The sequence below is a fragment of the Stylophora pistillata genome, chromosome 9 (genome assembly GCF_964205215.1).
Source record: "Stylophora pistillata chromosome 9, jaStyPist1.2, whole genome shotgun sequence".
NCBI lineage: Eukaryota > Metazoa > Cnidaria > Anthozoa > Scleractinia > Pocilloporidae > Stylophora > Stylophora pistillata.
The window spans coordinates 30,839,447-30,858,829 of NC_142527.1; the positions used below are offsets into that span (position 1 = coordinate 30,839,447).

The window sequence follows — 19,383 nt, forward strand, 5'->3', positions numbered from 1 at the left end:
TTGGAGTTTCTTGAAAGGCCCCCCAAATATAGAAAGTGAAATTTTCAATCCACTTACTTAGAAATGTTGATGCCTGTAAGTGAACCATCGCGCTGATATGCACTTTAAATCTTTACTGGAGAAATGAAATGTGAATTATATTATTCAAGTTTGTTTTCCATCGGTACACCTGTCTGGATTTAACTTGATCTTATCCCTTTGAATTGGAGAGAGGAAGACTTGAATCTAGTCAACATGCGTGCGCACACGTTTCTGAAAGTAACGCAAGATGAACCGACAAAAAATGGCGGCTGAAATTTGAAGATCGGTTATTTACAATGTTTTAGCAACGAATTATCATCTGAAAACGCGGCGATCTTGAAGTGATGAATCATTCAAACTCAACGACTGGTTACAGACCCTCAAGGCCCATGTTATGTCGCTATTACAATACAAATGGTTATTGTTTCTACGGCGATCAGTGCCAGTTTGTTCATGCGAAGCCTTCCTCCAACGAAGGTCGAGTGGGTAAGTACAACATAGAAATAACGGTCGAGAGATATTCGTTTTTGATCTGTGCATATTTTTTAGGTGATTTAAGTGCAGTTAAAGATATTTTTATTTATTTAGCAAGGTTATATGGTGGAATCGTGTAGTATCTGTGGCAAATTTTGCAGGCATAACGTTCAACAACAAACAATATTGAGTTCTGTTTAGAAGATTCAAATTCGCCTCCTTGGAGATAACCATTCAAATCAAGTCGAATCGACTACCAAAGTCTATTCAGACAAAGTAAAAATGTTAACAAAGTAATTTGGACGGAAGACAGTTTAGGAAAAAAAAATACACGAATTTTAAATCAATGGGATAGGTAAAGAGAGATCTCACAATTTTTCAATAATTTCACTATCATTATGTAGTGATGTACTTTATTGGAGTAAGTGTGTGTCGATGAAAACTAGATATTCCAAGGCTGTGAATTGTGTTTCAAGAACAAGAAAGAACTCGATCATAATTTCATAGAATGGTTTTGGGGAATAATCCACGACTTGTTTATGTCAAGGAACCATAGTAGCTAAGTACGTTTACGTGTATTTTTACGTCAGGTTGCGTTTTCAAACGATGAATTAGTGTCCTTAAACCAAAATGTCACTGGTAGCAATTATGTTTTGTCACTAATTTTATAATTTCCATCGGACAGGTTTTAGAACACAGTTTGATGTGGTAAAATTGGTGGCAGAATTTCCACAGCTAGCAGAATCAGTTTACTATTATTATTATTATTATTATTATTATTGTTATTTTAATTTTGAGTTTTTTAGAAAGTTATGAGTTTGTACTTTCAAGCAAATCAGTTTTTGATCTAAGTTATGTGAGATCCTGAAATTGAAGACTACATTTACTAACTGAACTTTAAGTAAGACACATGTGTGACATGTGACTCAAAAACCATGTGTTTGTTACTGATATTTGTCTGTCTGAACCCTTGTCAAAATATTAAGAAGAAAAGGCCTTTTCACTGTCAAAGGTACCTGTTACTCAAATTTGAAGATCATAAGGGGTTTGCATGATTTTTTCTCCTTGTACCCACTAGTGTACCATTTCTTTTGAAATTTTATTTATAAATTGATTCTCTTCATTTTCTGCAGCTACTGCACATTCACATAAGTGTTAGATCTAAGATTTTGTTGTCAAATTGAAATATTTCTTTCAGTTAGCATTTTCCTTCATTTCATTACCTTTCTACTTGAAAGCATAATGATAATTATAATAATGATTATGATGATTATAATAGAAATGATGTTGTACAGAGAACTACAGTTGAAGAACTTTAGAAATTGTTTTAGTTGTTGAAAATGCTAAAATAATTATAATTAAACAGGGGTTTCATTAATTTTTTCAGCAGGAGGCCAACTGGTTTTCATAGGCAGGCTAAACTTTTTGAACTAAACTTCTTTGTAAGATAAACCTTCCTTCAGATTGTTAAACCAGGTGGGCAAAACTGTCCTTACAACCGGTCAATTTGGCCGGTGCCTGGCCCTTAATGAAACCCCTGGTTAAATCAACAGTTGTGAGAAAAGTGAGGTGCTCTCTATGACCATGCTGCGACTGCAATCTGACCATTCATAACATCATCTGTCTTTCTGTAATTCATGATTAGAATTTATATTTAGAACCCCAAACTCCTTTCAGAAAAGTTCTTTCTTCTTCTCTTTAATTCAGGACCTGCGAATAATGGACATCCTATTAATAATGGTCCCGTAATGAACAATGGACCTATTGGTCCCAAGGGGCTGAGAAGTGGAGGGTTCAAGAGTAACACAGCTGGTCTTCATCATAACTTAGTTGGCAACATGGCACAGTTGTCGATATCAACAAATAAGGTGACATAATGTTGGTTCTGCTGTTAATTAGAAAACTTTTTAAAATATCCCCTTCATCAGTCTTCTATTAAATAATCCCTCAGCTTTGGATTACTTTTCAACAGTTATGTGACATTATTATGGGCCATTTTCATGTTTGAAAATTTCTGCTGTTTGCACATATGCACATAAACTTGGGGCTGTACTTGTATTTATATATGATAACCATTATTTAATTTTTTTACAACTTTAATTTCTGACCCTGTATGATTGGTATTTTATAAATTAATAACTTTGTGTGATAAAACACGAAATCATGCATTTATATAACAGTGGCCAGCTGAGTTTCTTTAGAGGTTTGAGGACCTGTTCAAATGAGAGGTAACTTAACTTGTTGTTGTGTTATTTAGATGCCTCCAGGTTCCCTTGGTGGGCATCTTTCTCCTCTTTCCCCATCAAAGAAAGCATTTGCATCATCCCTGGCACCTGGAGGCCCTGTCTCACCAGTGCATTCCCCTAGCAAGCCACCGCTTGGATCACCAAAAGCACATCACAATCCAGTCACATCACAAGCATTTGAATTTTTACCATCTGCTGCGGTAAATAGTTTATTTTGAAATGCACTTATTATGATGTTTCGCTATGTGTTTGGTATTTTTATTTGTAATTTGATGATGGTTTTAAGTTAGCAAACCCTCTCAGCAACAACATTTTACCTAAAAGAGTATGTACACTTCCTGCATGTTCCCAGAATAGCCACAAAAACAGTTTTTAAGGACAATGGTCTTGTGACCCACATATCTAAAGAGGTTGGGAGTTGAAACATGAGTAAGGGTTTTTTCATTTAATCTTTCCTCTGAAACAATAATGATAAAGGTTCTTAAACCTCTGTGTGTTCATTAGAACCAAAATCTCCCCCAGCCATCAATACATAACCAGGCGCATGTTCCAGCTCCTCAGCAGATGGAATCCATTGGTGGAACAACCTACTTTTACACTCAACAAGGACAACAGCAGCCTGCTGTGGTAACAATCATACATTTTCGTTCAAAGTAAACCTTTCATTAAATTGATGAACAAAAATATTTTTAGTGATATTTGATTTTCCTTGGCAGGAAAAGAGGCAGAGGTGCTCTTTATCTATAGATGAGACAGTAAATCAGTACATAAATACTCAAAGAAAAAGAGGCATATAGTTTTTTTCCTTTTTCAAATACTTGTATTTTGTCTTTTTTAGCTTTTTCCATCGTACCAGGCATATATGTCAGAGCCATCTCACCTTGCACATCTTCACAGCACTCAAACACGGAACAATGCTTTCTCCATGTCAACTCAGATTCGACAAGTTAGTTTCATTGTATCATTAGTGTAAATGTGTTAGCCTTGGTGGGGGGGGGGGAGTGGTTCAAGCTCTACATGTTGTGTATGTTAAGGCTGGTTTTCACTTGGTATGAAATTTGAGAGGGATACTGTGGAGTGAAAATCAAACTAATAAATCCTAAGCAGAAAACCTATTCTGCATACAACATTGTTGGTTATGAAAACTAGTTCAAATGTTGGACTTAGAGCACGAAGAGAGTCTTATCCTGCAAATGCAAACGGAAGAAAAAGGAACTATTACCCCTTTTTTAACTCAAATTTCATCAAAGTTTGGACTCTTCCGGTGACTCTGATTTTCAATTTACTCCAAGCCTTTAGCATTCTTAGGATTCAAAACACATCTCTGACTGCATTTCTTAGTGAACTCTAGACTTAAAAAATTATTTTTACAAATCAGGTTGTGTTTGGGTTGGCTAAGTGCCTTTCACAATGTCTGCTATTCTAAAATTGTTTTCCTTCTCCTTTCTCAGGAACTCATTCACCAACATACTCTGAGTATGGCACAGCTTGACCCAGATGATAACAGTAAGAAACAGTCTAGTTATGCTATGTGGTAGAAATTAAAAATATTATGTCAGCCACATTTTCAGTGGCACTGGCATCTAGAAATGATGTCATTATTTTCAGTGTGGATCTTTGAATATAGTATAATATAATTTTAGGTTTTGAGTAGAGTGGTTGGCTACCATGAACCTGAGAAACTCTACTTTGCCAGGCCAGAAGTCAGTTCTAAATCATTGAACTAATTGTGGTATTTGTCAAAATATGGTGAGAACAAAAAAGTGGGACATGAGATGCAGCCGAGTGTGTCATTCTCCTCCAACAGGTCATAAATAAGAACCAATCAAAATGTCATTTAAGTCTTTCACTCCCAAGATCACATTGGTAATTCTTCTTACAGTCTGCCATACAATTCTTATGATGTTGATTCAGAGAATTAGGCATTGGATCAACCAATAATCTCCTAATTGATATGTTTCTTTATTCTCTCTACTTGTCTGCTTGATATTGTATTGATGATGTAAGGAGAAATTTTGTCTTGGTCACTCCTGGGAGTTACCAGTAAAGGGTTAAGTCAGCTTATCAATTATTTTCTGGTTGTTACCAATGTCTTCCACTTGTTATCTGTTGGGCTACTCGCCATGTCAACTATCCTCCATCTTATGTCCATGGCCCATGAAATTAATGCCAAATATATCTTACACTCAGAAAAGAATTATTTTTTGCACTGATGAATGTACGATATCATTGTTAGCTGTGCCACAGGAGGTTGACAGTTACCACACCCTGTGTCCAATAGAAGCCTTGGACACCCCAACTGAACAGGTATACTCAGTTCACTGGAATAAGAGACATCTCAACTTAAAAAGAATGTTCATTGACTGTTGATACAAAAATTGATTTTGAAAAAGGCAGTTACAAAGGACAATAGTACCTTAATTATGAGAGTTAAACTGGCATGCCTGGATTAATTTTTAGATTTAAATGGGTTTTTCCCAGTTGATGTTCTGAGCCACTTGTTATTTTAGTTTTATTTTTGTGGGTGGGGGGGTGGGGGGGAGGGAGGGGGAGTGAAATTGAGGACCAAGATGTGCAGCAGGCTTTGTAGCTTGGCAGATGTTTAGAGATATGAAAGTAATTATCAAAAGAGAGGTTTTCTTGGATGTGGGATGATGAATTGAATATGATTTTATTTTTTGGTGATAGATTTTATTACAAGATGTGCAGTGTAGCTCAGGGCTATTTCCTAGCTGATGTTTGTTTTAATATTTTTCTCCTAAAGGCACAAAGGACATTTGGTTATATGACTACTTGCTACAAAGCCACAAATTCTAAAGATGGACTTATTTACATACTTAGAAGAATACACTGTAAGTGAACTATCATTGCGTAAATCAGACAGCCCATCCAGTAATAAAGCAGTTGGCTTGACAGTCTTTAGTTAGTTAGTTGGTTGGTCTGCCTGTCAGTCTGTGGGTCAAAAGGTCAGGTAACCAGACAATCAATCAATCAAGTCAGTTATCAACTCGGGGGATAATTAACAATTATTCCACGAGCGTGCGTTGGATATGAGATGATAGATAGCCAACGAGGCGAGTAGCACCGAGTTGGCTGTAATCATCTCATATCCAACAAGTGCGAGTGGAATAATAATAATAATAATAATAATAATAATAATAATAATAATAATAACGGTTTATTCACAGTATATCCACATAAAAAGGTGTGGCTCTTCATCTGTGAAGGCCTACGATACTAAAATTTAATATTAAAACTAATTTATAATGACTAACTAAATTGTAATAAAAACTATACATGAAAGTAAATATGCAGAATATATTGGTTGGTGGTGGTGGTTGTTTGTATATCTTTACAAGGAAGACAAAGCGCGTGCCTTCAAGAACGCCTTGCAGAGCCTGCAGTATTCTTTAAAATCTGTGCAATTCCTTATATAATTGTTTTATTAAAACGTTAAATTAAATTATTAAATTTTATTAAATTTTTTAGCTCCCTTTTAATTTTAAGCTGATGCGTACACTTACCATATTTGTAGATTATGGTATATTGGCTCATATAACATAGTGGCTAAGCCAATAAAAAGTCTTGAATTGCATTATCCAATTATCCAGTTTTTACTAATGTAAATTAGCCACTGACCATAAAGAAGTTCTAAAGCTAACGTTTTAAGCGTTAGCTTTTCGTCAGAGCAAAAGCTTCACAGCACCACAGTTTCTTTAGAAACGCACCCCTTTTCATCCTTTCGTCAGTTAGACAGTCACTTCGAGGCTTTGTTAGACAGTTTGTCAGTGAGTCAGTCAGTTGATCAGTGAGTCACTTAGTTGGTGAGTCATTCAGTCAATCAGCCAGAAAGACAGTTAGGCAGCCAGTTAGTCAGGATTGATGCACTCGGTTGTGGTGTCCCTATGTTTCTTCTTACAATCCGTATTTCTTGTGGTTTAGCTTTTCGACTTGTGAATACCAAATCCATGTTTCTTGTGGATCAATGGAAGAAAGTCAGCCACTCCAACCTCGTCAGTCTCAGAGAAGTCTTTACGACAAAGTCTTTTGGAGATAACTGTAAGTGTGCAGAAGAAAAGAACGTATTTTACCCATATCAGAAAACAATGGCATGGAACAATTTCAATCTCCTGTAAGTCCCTGAAACAAATTCATTCGTCTCCGGTGATGACCCAGTTCATGGGACACATGTCTACTTGTAGTGACTTGAAAAGAATATTTTTATCATTCCTAGTAGAAAACAGATTAAATGTTTTCCACCTGTAAATGGCCAGAGCTGATTTGATTCTGGCAATCTAAAAGCACGCACATTTCTTTAATCGAACGTTCGACAGGCATGGATTTATAAGTAGTGGTCAAGATATAGGTTAGGAACTGATGTAGAAGTTGTACATTTGCGCTTGTAAAGTGAATTATCACTTTCTTCGACAACACTTATCAACCACTCTCATTCGTCATACAGCGCTCGTCTTCGTATACGACTACCATCCTGGAGCCGAAACACTCCTTATGAGGCATTTTTCGGGTCCAGACTCGAATCTTCCCGTGAATCCCGATGGTGCATTAGTCTTTCCCTCGCATCCTCGTGCCGGTGGAATGCCAAACAGACACCGGTCTGGTCACCGTAGTCCAATGCCTGAACGGCTTATTTGGAGTTACATTATTCAGCTGTCTTCTGCACTGAGAACTGTGCATGCATCTGGACTGGCCTGTAGAGTGATTGATCCTTCCAAGATTTTATTAATTGGAAATTCAAGGTGAATGTGCAAGTGTTCGTTTCATGTGAGAGTTGTGTTCTCTTCTTTTCGATTTTCTCCTTTGGAACTTACTTAACATATTGACGTTCATATTTTTTTCTCCTCAGATTAAGAATAAATGGCTGTGGGATATTTGATGTTCTCAGTTTTGACGCAAGTAACAGTCCAAATGCTATGATTCCACATTTTCAGGTACGTCACTAATATGGTTGAATCTAATACTTGTGCCAGCTTACTGGGACACTTTTGGAGGTTTTATAGATTTTAATTCTCCTGTACTTCAAGAAAATACCGTGACAAGTGTAAACCCATGGTAAATTTGTTATTTTGCATTTATCCATGTCACGTAACAAATTAAAGTATTGAAATCAAAGTTTGCCTTGCGAGTTCTCATTTTTCTGACTCTAGTAATGTGTTCAAGCCAATAGGAGTAAATTATTTTTTTACAACCTAACAGAAGCAAAGAAATAACCTGCTTGGCATTTTCTGAGAGTTTACTTGCGCTTGGCACCAGTTATTTGCTCGCTTGATAACAGGTCGTTGTTCATTGTCCCACTTTTTGCACCACTTCCGTTTGTTACTGTTTTATCGTGTCTTACGGCACAGCAGCATCAAATTCCTCACACTTGGACAAGAATTTATAGCTCGTTTTCCTTTAAGCTTCATTTTCTCTTGTAGCAAGAGGATCTTACTTCCCTTGGTAAGCTTGTCCTTGCCTTGGCGTGTTATTCTCTTCAAGCTGTACAACGTGAACACATTCAACAGTCATTGGAATACATGGCTATGAACTACTCGTCAGATCTTAAAAATCTTATTCTGTGAGTATTCTGTGGTTCCCTTTAAAGTAACACTTGTGGAAGGGAAAATGTAAGGTACAGGAGATCATTTTCTAGGTATGTTACCGCGGGAGACCTTGGGCTTAGAGGTTAGTGCGCTTGAGTTCGGATCAAGAGGTCTGGGTTCGACCAGTGACCATGTTAATTGTGTTCACTCATCGTGTCCCTCCCCTCCCATGAGTATAAATGGCTACTGGAAACTGTCGGGAACTTGACAAAACGGAGAGGGGCTGCTTTTGGTGGACTTGCAAATTATGTAGGAGTGGCAATGTTCCCAGTCACTTCCTGCCACAGAAACTGGGATGAACTGTTATGATGTTGGACATTTTTCTCAATCTTAAGCACGGTCAGAAGACCTAAAACTACAGAAGCAGAGCTTTGTCTTGTCATTTGGCTCTGTAAAGTTTTGTTAAATCCAAAATTTTTCTGTTTTCGTGAAGTCCAGACTTTACTTTCTCCAACAGATACCTTCTCAGCAGTCCTGTGCCAGCAGCTCACATGAAGACCGTGAATGACATTATGCCGATGATTGGAGCCAGATTTTATACACAACTGGACGCTGCGCAAGTCAAGTGCGATGTTTTAGAGGGCGAACTGGCTAAGGTAGTGTATTATAATTTGTAAGCACCCGGTAATTGTTCAGCAATCTTTGTTTGGTACACCGATATCTTCGAAAATGTCCGTCATTCTTCGTAATTTTTTGAGAAATAGCTCCGAGGCCTGAGTTTCGTTGTATTTACTTTCAAGGCGTCTCGTTGCGATTTTTAGGGAGACCTTTCGTGCGACCTTCATGTAAGAAACAACAAACTATTCGGTAGGTAAGATAAAAAAAACAACAAAATAGGAAGAATGGAACAAAAAGCATCAAGGATGAACTAAGGTGACAAAGATCATAGTGGATTGGAAATGAGCATTTAGAAAATTTCAGCAGGATTTTTTCAAGACACGCAACCAGGAGATACTCCTTCAAAGTAGTTGTAGACGTACTTAAAATCAATCTGAACGTACATTTAACGATTTTATTAGGCTTTGGGTATTTGTATGTTTAACGTCCATGGCAAAAGTTTAGCTTGAAATTTTTTTTTTTTTTTTATCAGGAAATGGAGAACGGCCGCCTTTTCAGAATCCTCTGCAAGATTGGAATCATCAATGAACGGCCAGAGTATATAAGCTTTTGTTTTATTGCGTGTATATGAATAGCTTGTTTTCCGCTTGAACTCTAGACGCGTTCGGACTGATTGACTTTCGCCATAAGCAGATTTTCTTTTCTTTTTGTTTTTCGAGATCTATATTTTTGAGGATCGATGTGTATCCGCAAAATCCCGTACATTTCTCATATTAGGCAGTAGATCCCCTATGAGCTCCCTCTGACTCGTGCCTATTCCTTTACAGGTTCACCATGGATCCAAGTTGGTCGGAGACTGGTGACCGATATCTTTTGAAGCTGTTTAGAGACTATTTGTTCCACCAAGTAACTGAAAATGGTGCACCATGGGTAGACTTGGCTCATATAGTTGCCTGTCTGAACAAGGTTAGTCCTTTGGAACATGATGGTGTTTGTGGTAAATTTTTGCGGTATTTTATTAGGTTTTATTCCTTGGGAGCAATTCTAATTTAATTGTGGAAAGTTATTAAGGAATGCTGAGATTTTGCTTTTCTACGCTCTGTGATTGATGCTGAAAACTGGCTTCACTTTCTCAACCAATCAGATTCCAAAATTAAAACCAACCGCGACTTGGTCACGTGCATTTTCCCGCCCTTCAGTCAATTTGTTTGTTTTTACTTTGCGTTCTCATTAGCTATTTATGATGTTCAATTTGTTCTGATAGGCTTCGGTTTTTATTTTGCAATTCTTTACGATGAGCTCTATAAAGAGGTCCTAATATTCACAGTTTGATCCCAAACATGGGAACATTCACATTAAATAGCAACGCACATTCGAGTCAGTAAATAAGAACGAATGAATGGCACTGTTTGACTTTCTGCATAATTAAAGTGAAATTTGACTCATTTTTCCAGTTTTCGCTTGTATCATCGAGTACATATTACATTTTATTACTTTCTTTTACTGTTTCACTTTCCAGCTGGAAGCGGGGACATCTGAGAAAGTTTGTCTAATGTCCCGAGACGAACAATCCGTGTTGGTTGTTTCATATCGTGATCTGAAGCAGTGCTTCGAAGGCGCTTTTGGTGAAATAATCTCTGCTTCTCTGGCGTAAACACGCCTTTTATTTAATCGTAGATGACATAATGTTAGATTCTTTTTTAGAAAAAGTTCACCTCAAAAATAGCTCGCGTGGTACACGTGAAAGATTTGGAGTGAAAGACACGCATACGTGGAGTGTGGATGAGTTGCCCGCGAAAAAAATCTTCCATGTGCACCACTTCGGTTGTTTTAATCACAGCGACAATAGATATTTTCAGAGGTTTAGAAGGTAAAGATGGGTCGCCGTAGAACCTTACCCGCCTTTAGTGTAGCAGTTCCTTTTATGATTGAAGCTAATTTTATGCAAAATGTCTTTTTGAGTGGAGAAATCTTAGAAAAACAACTTAAACTTCATTTCCTGCGTAGATACATCAACTAATGCAGATCTGTTATCGTGCGTTTCATGTATCTTATTAACCAAGCGGGAGGGCCGTACTGGGAGAATATCGGCGCGAGGTCTTGACAGTACGGACCTCGCTGCGCTCGGTCCGTACAGAAAAGACCGAGGGCCGATATTCTTCCAGTACGGTCCGAGCAAGCTTGGTCAATAAGAGATTTATTATACGACTGAAGTTCAAAGGGGCGCAAGTGCGGTATCATTCGGGACCATTCGGGACAGTGCCCGGTCCAATACTGAGAGAATATTGACCGGCAATAGAGCATTTTGATTGGTTGATTTTAGTTATTGGCCCTCTGACTGCCCGAGTCGTGTAATAAAAGATATTACGGATCTGTAAGTGATGTAAGTCTTACATTAAGTCTGTCGAATAGAGATCATATATGGTACCTAGCGTGGATTTACAGAGACCATTTAGTTATGCTCAATTGGGATTAATATTTGTTCTTTATGTTTGCATTATGACGATTTTAAGCCTATCTGCCTTTCACCGTGCCCCCACAACCGCTGCAACAAAATGACGCTTTTTTTTGTTGACCGGGCTGAAGTAAAAACAAGAATTCATTGGTTGATTCTTGGAAAAGTTCGTGCTTGTGCACACGTAATGAGTTAGTTTTGTGCAAACTTTTTATGCAATTTGAATACAACGACTGAGAAGTTGTCCGTTGGGTGGCTTCGAAGTCAAAATGTTAAAACTGCGGTAAAACTTTATCTAGCCGACGATTCTGTAATTCAATCGTCCATGGGATTGGCTTGAAAAATATTGAGCAGGGCCCTCATTGGATGGTTACTGGTAGGACTAATAGCTTGAAAACATTGGGAAAGTGCTAGTTTGTGTCAGGCTCTTGGACTTTGGACTGGGGAATTCATAGAAAATGCGTCGTAGGGAAAACGGAGGGGTCTGGGGAAGAGCGAGGGCATGTTCTCCTCTAGGCTTCACCCGCCTCCAGTTACCGCTATTTTTCGCTGGTTTAATTTTTCGATCGTCAATACAAACCGAGAATCTGCCGTTGAAAAAAACACGCAAATGAGAAATCTAAGAGTAGTGGAATGAAAAGCTTCGTTTACACGTTCACTTAAAAACTGCGAGCAAATGTGGCGTGGAATTCAAAGTTGTCTTCTACAACCATTATTGAATCTTTCCTTCTTTCAGAGTTTGGTTACTTTTCGCTTGGATTAACTCTAAAACTTGTAGCTCTCTTCTAGCGTTGTAAAGTTAACTTGTACATACCTCGTTCGGAAGTAAGGGGAAGTCTGAAAGCTGTAATTACCTCCTTGTTGGTATTGTTTATGCCTTTATTTGTTAAGTAAGGAAAACTATACATAATGTATAAAATTCTATCACTCATGTAGATACTGTGCAATTGTACAGCAACGTTTTGCATACTCTAAACGTATTTTTCAATATTTATAGTTAAAGGAAAATTAGCTACGGTTTTTAATGAATTATTTTCAAAATCAAATATTTAGATCCTTTTTTAAAGGACCTTTAAAAAGGAATTCGATATTTATCATGTCGAGTTTGCACAAGAGTGACATACCTTCTATGAGAATTCTAGATACAAGTCAAAGTAAGATTTATTTGAGATATTATTATTAAAATGAAAGGTCTTCAATAAAGAATTGTTTGAACGTTACTAATGATGTTCTGTTGTTTTAGCGGAGTTTTCAGGTACAAAGACGTAATGAAATCCGAGTTTGTAATACATTGGAAAGGTTTAGCTTTTAATATCGGATCTGAATTTCTCCTAGTTTTTAATCATTGTGCAATTACCAACGCCGGGTGTTGTTCAGACACCAAAGATACTCTCTCAACCTTTTAACCCCTAAAGTGACCAGCATCTAATTTCTCCTCACAATATCACCCCAGAATCAAACATTAAAGTCAGGAGAATACGAAAATGATCACCAACTGTCTATGCTCCTGGTTGTTTAACAAATTCTCCTTGTCAGCATCTTAGTATAGCGAATAGTATGGAGAATATGTAAACTGATGTTAGGGGGTAAATTTAAGGGTTACGGTGCAATCGCACGTGAATACGTCTTCCTCTTAAAAAAAGCTACGAGATTGCGATTACATGACTCAGTCAAAGTTCCCGATTATACGGAATACATACGACACAAAAGACATTATGGGTTACGTTTAGAGTCGTGGTGAGCTCGGTCAATGAAAACACTTTGAAATGCACAGAGGCTACAGTTCTTGTTCCTGAAGTTTTTTGGTATTGTTAATATTGTTGGTTCTTCCCTCTTGCATTCCATTTTCTTTTAGTCACTTTCAATAATTTGGTAAAATTCTGAATCGATTTCTTGCACAGACCCCCTTCTCCACTGTCGGCAGTGACGGTGATCCTTGAAACAGGAAAACACGATCTTCATGAGGATGAATATCACAGGGGTCAGCCCAGCAGCAATGTGATACACGTCATCAGAGAGCGAAGCGCTAGCACTCGGGCAAAGCGCGGCTACTAAATATACCACGAACGTCATCAGTGGAAGTATTGCCATCTTCAACGCGAGATACGTGTGCGTACGAGATCCCACGCTAGGATTCGCGCGCACCATCAGGTAGTTCGGGCCCTTGCATAACGCGATCACGAACACCACAGCTTGACTGATGCTGGCCATAAATATAATGATCGCCCCGACTTGTACCGCAAGACGGCTGTCTGCTTTGCCGTACCCAGCATAACGGTTAAGCGTTACGTTGATTAAAGGAGCTAGACCCACGAAGGCCAAGGAAATATTGTTACAAACGAGCATGACTTGATTCAGATTCTCAATGAAGTGAAAAAGCGAATGGTGCGTGAACCATAGAAGCGCCACCACCACGAAAGTCGCTCCATACGTCAAAATTTCCGACTTCATGTGTAGCAGTGAGTTCTGGATGCCATGGCGGTCGACTTCCTCTTTCGTCGGAAAGTCTTCGGCAGTGATATCTAGGATCAAAAGAGTTGATACAATCGCGAAAAGTCCATCACTGAAAAACTCCACTCTCTCCTTGTCAATAAAATTCCCAAACATGCGATCGAACTCCGATCCAGTTAGACGCACGCGAGTCCATTTGCGATAGATGACGCCTGCAAGGCGGTTTATGCAGGGAGAGAACACGACAATCGCTACAACAATCAAGGCCAATTCTATCTTGGCCAAGCTAACAGCACCAGCTAAAATATACAGGAAGGGGTTAACAACTTTCTTCACAAGCATCAGCTTCAGTCTCTGTTTGATTTCTTGATGGCAGAGATTCTCAAACTCGGGGTCCAGCAGGCATGGATGATGAAAGGCGTACACGATCATGACCACCTCCAGGATTTCGAGAACGAGCAGATTTCCACATATTAGCATCATGGCGAGGTACTTGTCGGTGAACATTCCCTCAAGAGCGCATGTGAAAGGGAGAAACGAAGTGAACAGCAACGAACCGAGGTTTAACCAGACAAGCACATCATCTAGCCTTGACAAAATACGGAAGCGCAGAACGTGCGATTCCCACACGGCACAAATTACGAGAAATCCCACAAGATAGATCAACAACTGCTGCCATTTGTCGGTAAGTTGATCGGCAAGGCTGGTGCTTTCTGTTGCGTCTTCCTCGAGTTTCCTGATTGGGAGAACTAAAATTGTCGCTACAATGGCGAATACTGCATCATTGAAGCATTGCAAACGCTTGAGATGGAGAAGATCCACTTCCTCTGTCATATTGCATCTATTATTTCTGTTGTCAAATGCGGCAAAGTACAGAAAGTGAAAGTGAAAGTGAAAAAAACCCCTCAATTCTACTTGAATTGTGCGTTGTGAAAATGCGCTCTAAATTCCACTAAGGTCACACTGCGAAACCAAGACCAATCGTGGTTCATCAGGAAGTTTCGCGCAGACTCCCCCACGTCACGCAACATCAACAAGATTTTGCGGTGGGAAAGGCTCGAATTATGTTGCTCTTTGGAGCGTGGCTCCATTTTCTAAAGAATAGTCAACTATTGAGCCAGGGGCAAACGTGAAAAAAAATTCAATGCTAATGGTGAACTAATTAACTGACGCAGATTCCGCTCAGTTGATCCCCGAGTGTATTTTAACGTGATAGTCCACTTTACAGTTGTGCTCGGTTGCCGAGCCTTTTAACGGGAGTGAGGTTAGGGTTGACCTTCTTATGATACAAACCTTACTGCCTTTCAAATGTAAATCACTTTGTTTTCATGCTAACTAGATACAGGTCTCTATCACGACAAGGTCACCTTCAGTCTCACTCCAAATCAAAGGCACGGCACTAAGTACACAGCTGTAAAAAGGCCTTATAGGGACGGACCATTATTTTTCTGGGGGGGGGGGGGGGATTAAGAGAAATATTGAAAAAGATTGTTTGCAAGGTCTGAAAAAACAAAATGTATTGTTTGCAAACGTGATAGGGTAAAAAAATTGTTTGCAGAGAAGTCGGGTAAGATATTAAAAAGTATTACTACCAAAACTGAAATAAAAAAATGAAGCCACAAATTGAAGTATTAGCAATTCTGTGGTTTTGCTGCACCCAGTGGCCCCTGGTGCCTTACTTTTGCTTGTGGGCAACTCAGACATTTTAGTTTTTTCATTCAAAGCATATGCTAGGCACCCTTGATTTCACAGTTTCAGAGCACCAGGCTCCATTCAATTTTCCTTAGAGCACACCCTTGATTAGTATAAACTTAACACAATTTGGGCACTAAAAAGTGGTATTAAGCAAATAACAAATCTGAAGATAGCTGAATATTTCTTGAAAAAATAGGACTTTTATGTGTCAGTAGCTGCCGAAAAATTTTAAGAGGTGAGTGTAGCGTATGTTGACAAAATAAGTGGCTATAGCACTATTGATTACGTTCTTCATAAAATAGTTCAATAAGGCTATGGTAATATTTCGCACAAATAAAAGAACACTGAAAAACTAATGGAAAGAAATTGTTTGCACAAATATGATGTTGGAAAAAATGTTTGTGGAGACATGTATGTTTAAAAAACTTTTTGCAGAAGAAACTTTCTCATACCCCCCCTACAGAAAAATAATGGTCCATCCCTCAAATTCCTCAGGCATTTGGCATCACGCAACTTTTCTCTAACTAACATTGGTAAGGCAGGGGGAGGGGGGAGTGCACAATGCCCAACCCCAAGGGGACATCCTTTAAAACTGTTAAGTATGATGTTAAGAATCAGTGACAAGAATTCCACTCACATTGGTTTCTGAAAACATATTTACTGCCTTTCAAGCATACCTCTGACTCAACTACTTCATGTTCTAAACTTAGTAGCAATATTCAGTTTAAACTGCAGTCTTCAATAAATCAATTATTCTTGCTTTTTCTTCTCTGCCGTATACATTATTTTCCTTTGCAAAATAAATAATGCAAGCTACTAATTTCTCCACACTAATTAAAGTACTAACAATACCTTTGGAAAAAATTTCATATCTCAGTACTTGAAATTAGTAGCCAAAGTAATCTGTCAGATAAAGCACCTGCCTGAGCTACAGTCTACTTAGTTAAAGATTATCAAATTGAATGTAACCCTCAAAAGAGTTAGATTTTAGTTGACTTCCCTTGGAAACCTGGTTGCTCCACAAGTTTACACAAGTTTTCTTGATCTTAAAGATGACATATCTTCACAAAATATTGGAAAAATACTATTTCTATAACTAAAATACTTGGAATTTTAAAATTGCTTTAGAGAGAGAAGAACATTTTTAAAAAACAAACATGCTTTAGCTATGTTAAATATCATTATCCTTACAAAACTTCTTTTTGGCTTAACAACACAATTGACTTTAAAAAATGTAAATTGTAAATGAAAACTCACAAGAGTATTAACTCCTTAAATTAAATAGAAAATAATATAAATAACAGAGTGGAGCAGTCTAAGCGTGAGCATTACTATCATTAACTCCATATCAAGAAGCCCAGGTAATTTGTAAGAGTTCTGTACTGAACTCAAAGTAAAATTCAATTTTCTCAGAGAAAAAAAGTACAGGAGAACTATCAGGAATATCTTACAAGTGATTTCCATGTATTTCTACTTAATTCAGACACCACGTGTTCCATGCATCTGAACCTTTAGGGCCAGTTTAGGTTATTTAAAAGTTGCTCAAAATAGTTGTGCCATTTTTTTAAACACCAATTATTTGATGGATTGTGGCATCAATACTAACTTTTTTATTTCCTTTGGAGTGGAAAAAAATCCTAATTACATGTAGTTAAAACAAGTTTTGATTAGTTTGATTATTTGTAAGGTTCATTATTATATGGCTGTGTCTCACAAGGACTGGGAACTACCAAATTCACAAATTTGATTGGCTGAAATAAATATTGAAAGCGGTCTAGATTTTCCCATCTAGACCGGCATCTAGACCAGTCTAGAAAAAAAAGGTACAAAGAATGTAAAAAAATTGGCATATAAGACACAGCCGTATAATAAACATCTTATTAACCGAGCTAGGTCGGTCTGTATGGGAGAATCTTGACCTTGGTTGCTGGTACAGACCGAATGCAGTTTGGTCTGTACTGGAGACCTCGGTCAAGATTCTTCCATATAGACCTCCCGCTTGGTTAATAAGAACAAAGTAACATTACCATTAGTTAACACAAAATGTGAGTAGGCTTAAGACTCATTTCCACATTGCCAAGTTAAGATAAATGTGAGTAGCTCAAGACTCATTATTTTCAGATTTTCAGATTTCCATATTTTTGCATTTCTAGACTACCAAGTTAACATACATGTGAGTTAGCTAATATTTACACATTTCAGCTGCTTTTCACCTAAAAAATAACTAGTTATTGTGTGCACAATTCTAAATCACACATTTTCATGTTTCAAGGTTACTCTAAGCTGCAGCACATTCTATTGTGATGAAGTGTTCTGGGCTCTTCTACCTCTTTTCAGTAAAAGCCAAAACATCGCAAAACTATTTTGGACCATCCTAAGTCTGAAACTGGATGACATTTACTCAGCATGCTAATGACTGTGATAAGGTGGTGTCTCCTACAAAATTCTTTTGGAGACGCAATCTGCTTCTGTGTGGGGGAGGGACCCAGGTTTCCAAGTCAGGATCCATGGCAACATCGTGTCTCAAAACACCCACTTCCCTACCTCCCCAAAAGAATTTAAGTGCAAAGAACAAAAATGGAGTTACAAATACAGCAACATGGTAAGCAACATAGATTATGAAATCACTTGCTGTAATTGCAATGTAGTATGCTGAAAGACTAATAACAGGTAAAATGGCAAGTTTTAAGGTCAAATGGTAGTGACTTGTTTTGGAGACAGCTGGGTTCACCTTTGGTTCCAGATGGGTTGGACCTTTCCACAGTGCAGCGACAAATACAGCCGCTTGAAACATACTTGTCATAAATATGACCACTGAGCCACACTGCACAGCAAGCCTTGTGTTGTCATCTGGTTTCTTGGGCTCGTCAGCAAACTTGTTCAAAATGGCAACCATACAGGGAAAGAAACCAACGAAAGCCAGGGAAATGTTGTTGCAAACCAACATGAATTGATTCATTTTTTTGATGCAGTGGAAGAGAGAGTGATGGATAAACCACAAGAGAGCAATCACAATGAAATTTTCAGCATACACCAAGAACTTCGGCCACATCTGCAGTACAGTTAAATCGATTCCATTTCGCGTGACATCCGTAGCAGATGGGAAACTCTCTGTTGTAATGTCCAATACCAGCAGCGTTGCGACAATCGAGAATACTCCATCACTGAAACATTCTACCCGCTCTGTGTCGATGTAGTTACCGAACATAAGATCGAAATCTGCTCCAGCCACGCGAACAAACTTGCATTTTCGAAAGATTAAGCCAATTAGACGATGGATGCATGGCGTGATTATAACAATAGAAATCACAACCCATGAAGTAACGGAATTGAAAAGACTCAGAGATCCAGCCAAAATATACAGCATTGGATTAAGAAGTTTCTTCGCCAACATATAATTTCTCCTTTCCTTCTGTTCTTCTTTGGATAGGTCGTTTAGCTCGCCTATCAGTAAGTAATCATGATGAAAGGAATAGTAAATCATGGCCACTTCGAGAAGTTCTACAAGTAACATGTCACCACAAATTAGCACTAAAGGAAGGTATTTTGTCGGATAACTGCCCTCCAGTGCACACCCAAACGGTAAAAACGAGGTAAACATGAGAGAAGTAAGGTTGAGCCACACTAACACATCGTCTACATGGGCAAGAATCTTAAAACGGTGCACATGGGATTCCCAGACAGAGCAAATAACAAGAAACGATATGAAATACACTACAAGCTGTACCCATCGTTTCTCCAGCTGAGTTTCAAGGTCTTCCCTGGATTTTTCTTCAAGTCTACGGATGGGAAGAATCAAAATGGTAGATACTATGGCAAAAACAGCGTCGTTGAAGCACTTTAAGCGGTTGAGATGCACCAAATCGCGCTGATCCGCCATACT

At 38.3% G+C, this 19,383-nt stretch overlaps 3 protein-coding genes across 3 annotated transcripts; 1 reads left to right on the top strand and 2 right to left on the bottom strand.

Annotated features, from left to right (window-relative positions):
• The first annotated feature begins 247 nt into the window (after positions 1–247).
• Positions 248–12,574, top strand: LOC111335503 (PAN2-PAN3 deadenylation complex subunit pan3). Its single transcript, XM_088732596.1, has 16 exons — positions 248–507; positions 2,203–2,363; positions 2,753–2,941; positions 3,246–3,368; positions 3,580–3,687; positions 4,193–4,247; positions 4,978–5,048; positions 5,506–5,593; positions 6,684–6,800; positions 7,204–7,498; positions 7,606–7,690; positions 8,177–8,316; positions 8,799–8,937; positions 9,432–9,496; positions 9,727–9,865; positions 10,419–12,574. Exons 1-16 carry the CDS (start codon positions 366–368, stop codon positions 10,551–10,553), a joined length of 2,052 nt encoding a protein of 683 aa, XP_088588722.1. The 5' UTR covers positions 248–365; the 3' UTR covers positions 10,554–12,574.
• On the bottom strand, positions 12,213–14,896 carry LOC111335476 (endosomal/lysosomal proton channel TMEM175). The gene has a single exon (XM_022941381.2). It carries the CDS (start codon positions 14,637–14,639, stop codon positions 13,206–13,208), a length of 1,434 nt encoding a protein of 477 aa, XP_022797116.2. The 5' UTR covers positions 14,640–14,896; the 3' UTR covers positions 12,213–13,205.
• Positions 14,897–16,138: 1,242 nt separating this feature from the next.
• On the bottom strand, positions 16,139–19,383 carry LOC111335478 (endosomal/lysosomal proton channel TMEM175). The gene is made up of 2 exons (XM_088732598.1): positions 19,228–19,383; positions 16,139–18,944 (listed from the first exon to the last, which is right to left on the bottom strand). The coding sequence occupies exons 1-2, from the start codon at positions 19,229–19,231 to the stop codon at positions 17,902–17,904; spliced, it is 1,047 nt and encodes a 348-aa protein (XP_088588724.1). The 5' UTR covers positions 19,232–19,383; the 3' UTR covers positions 16,139–17,901.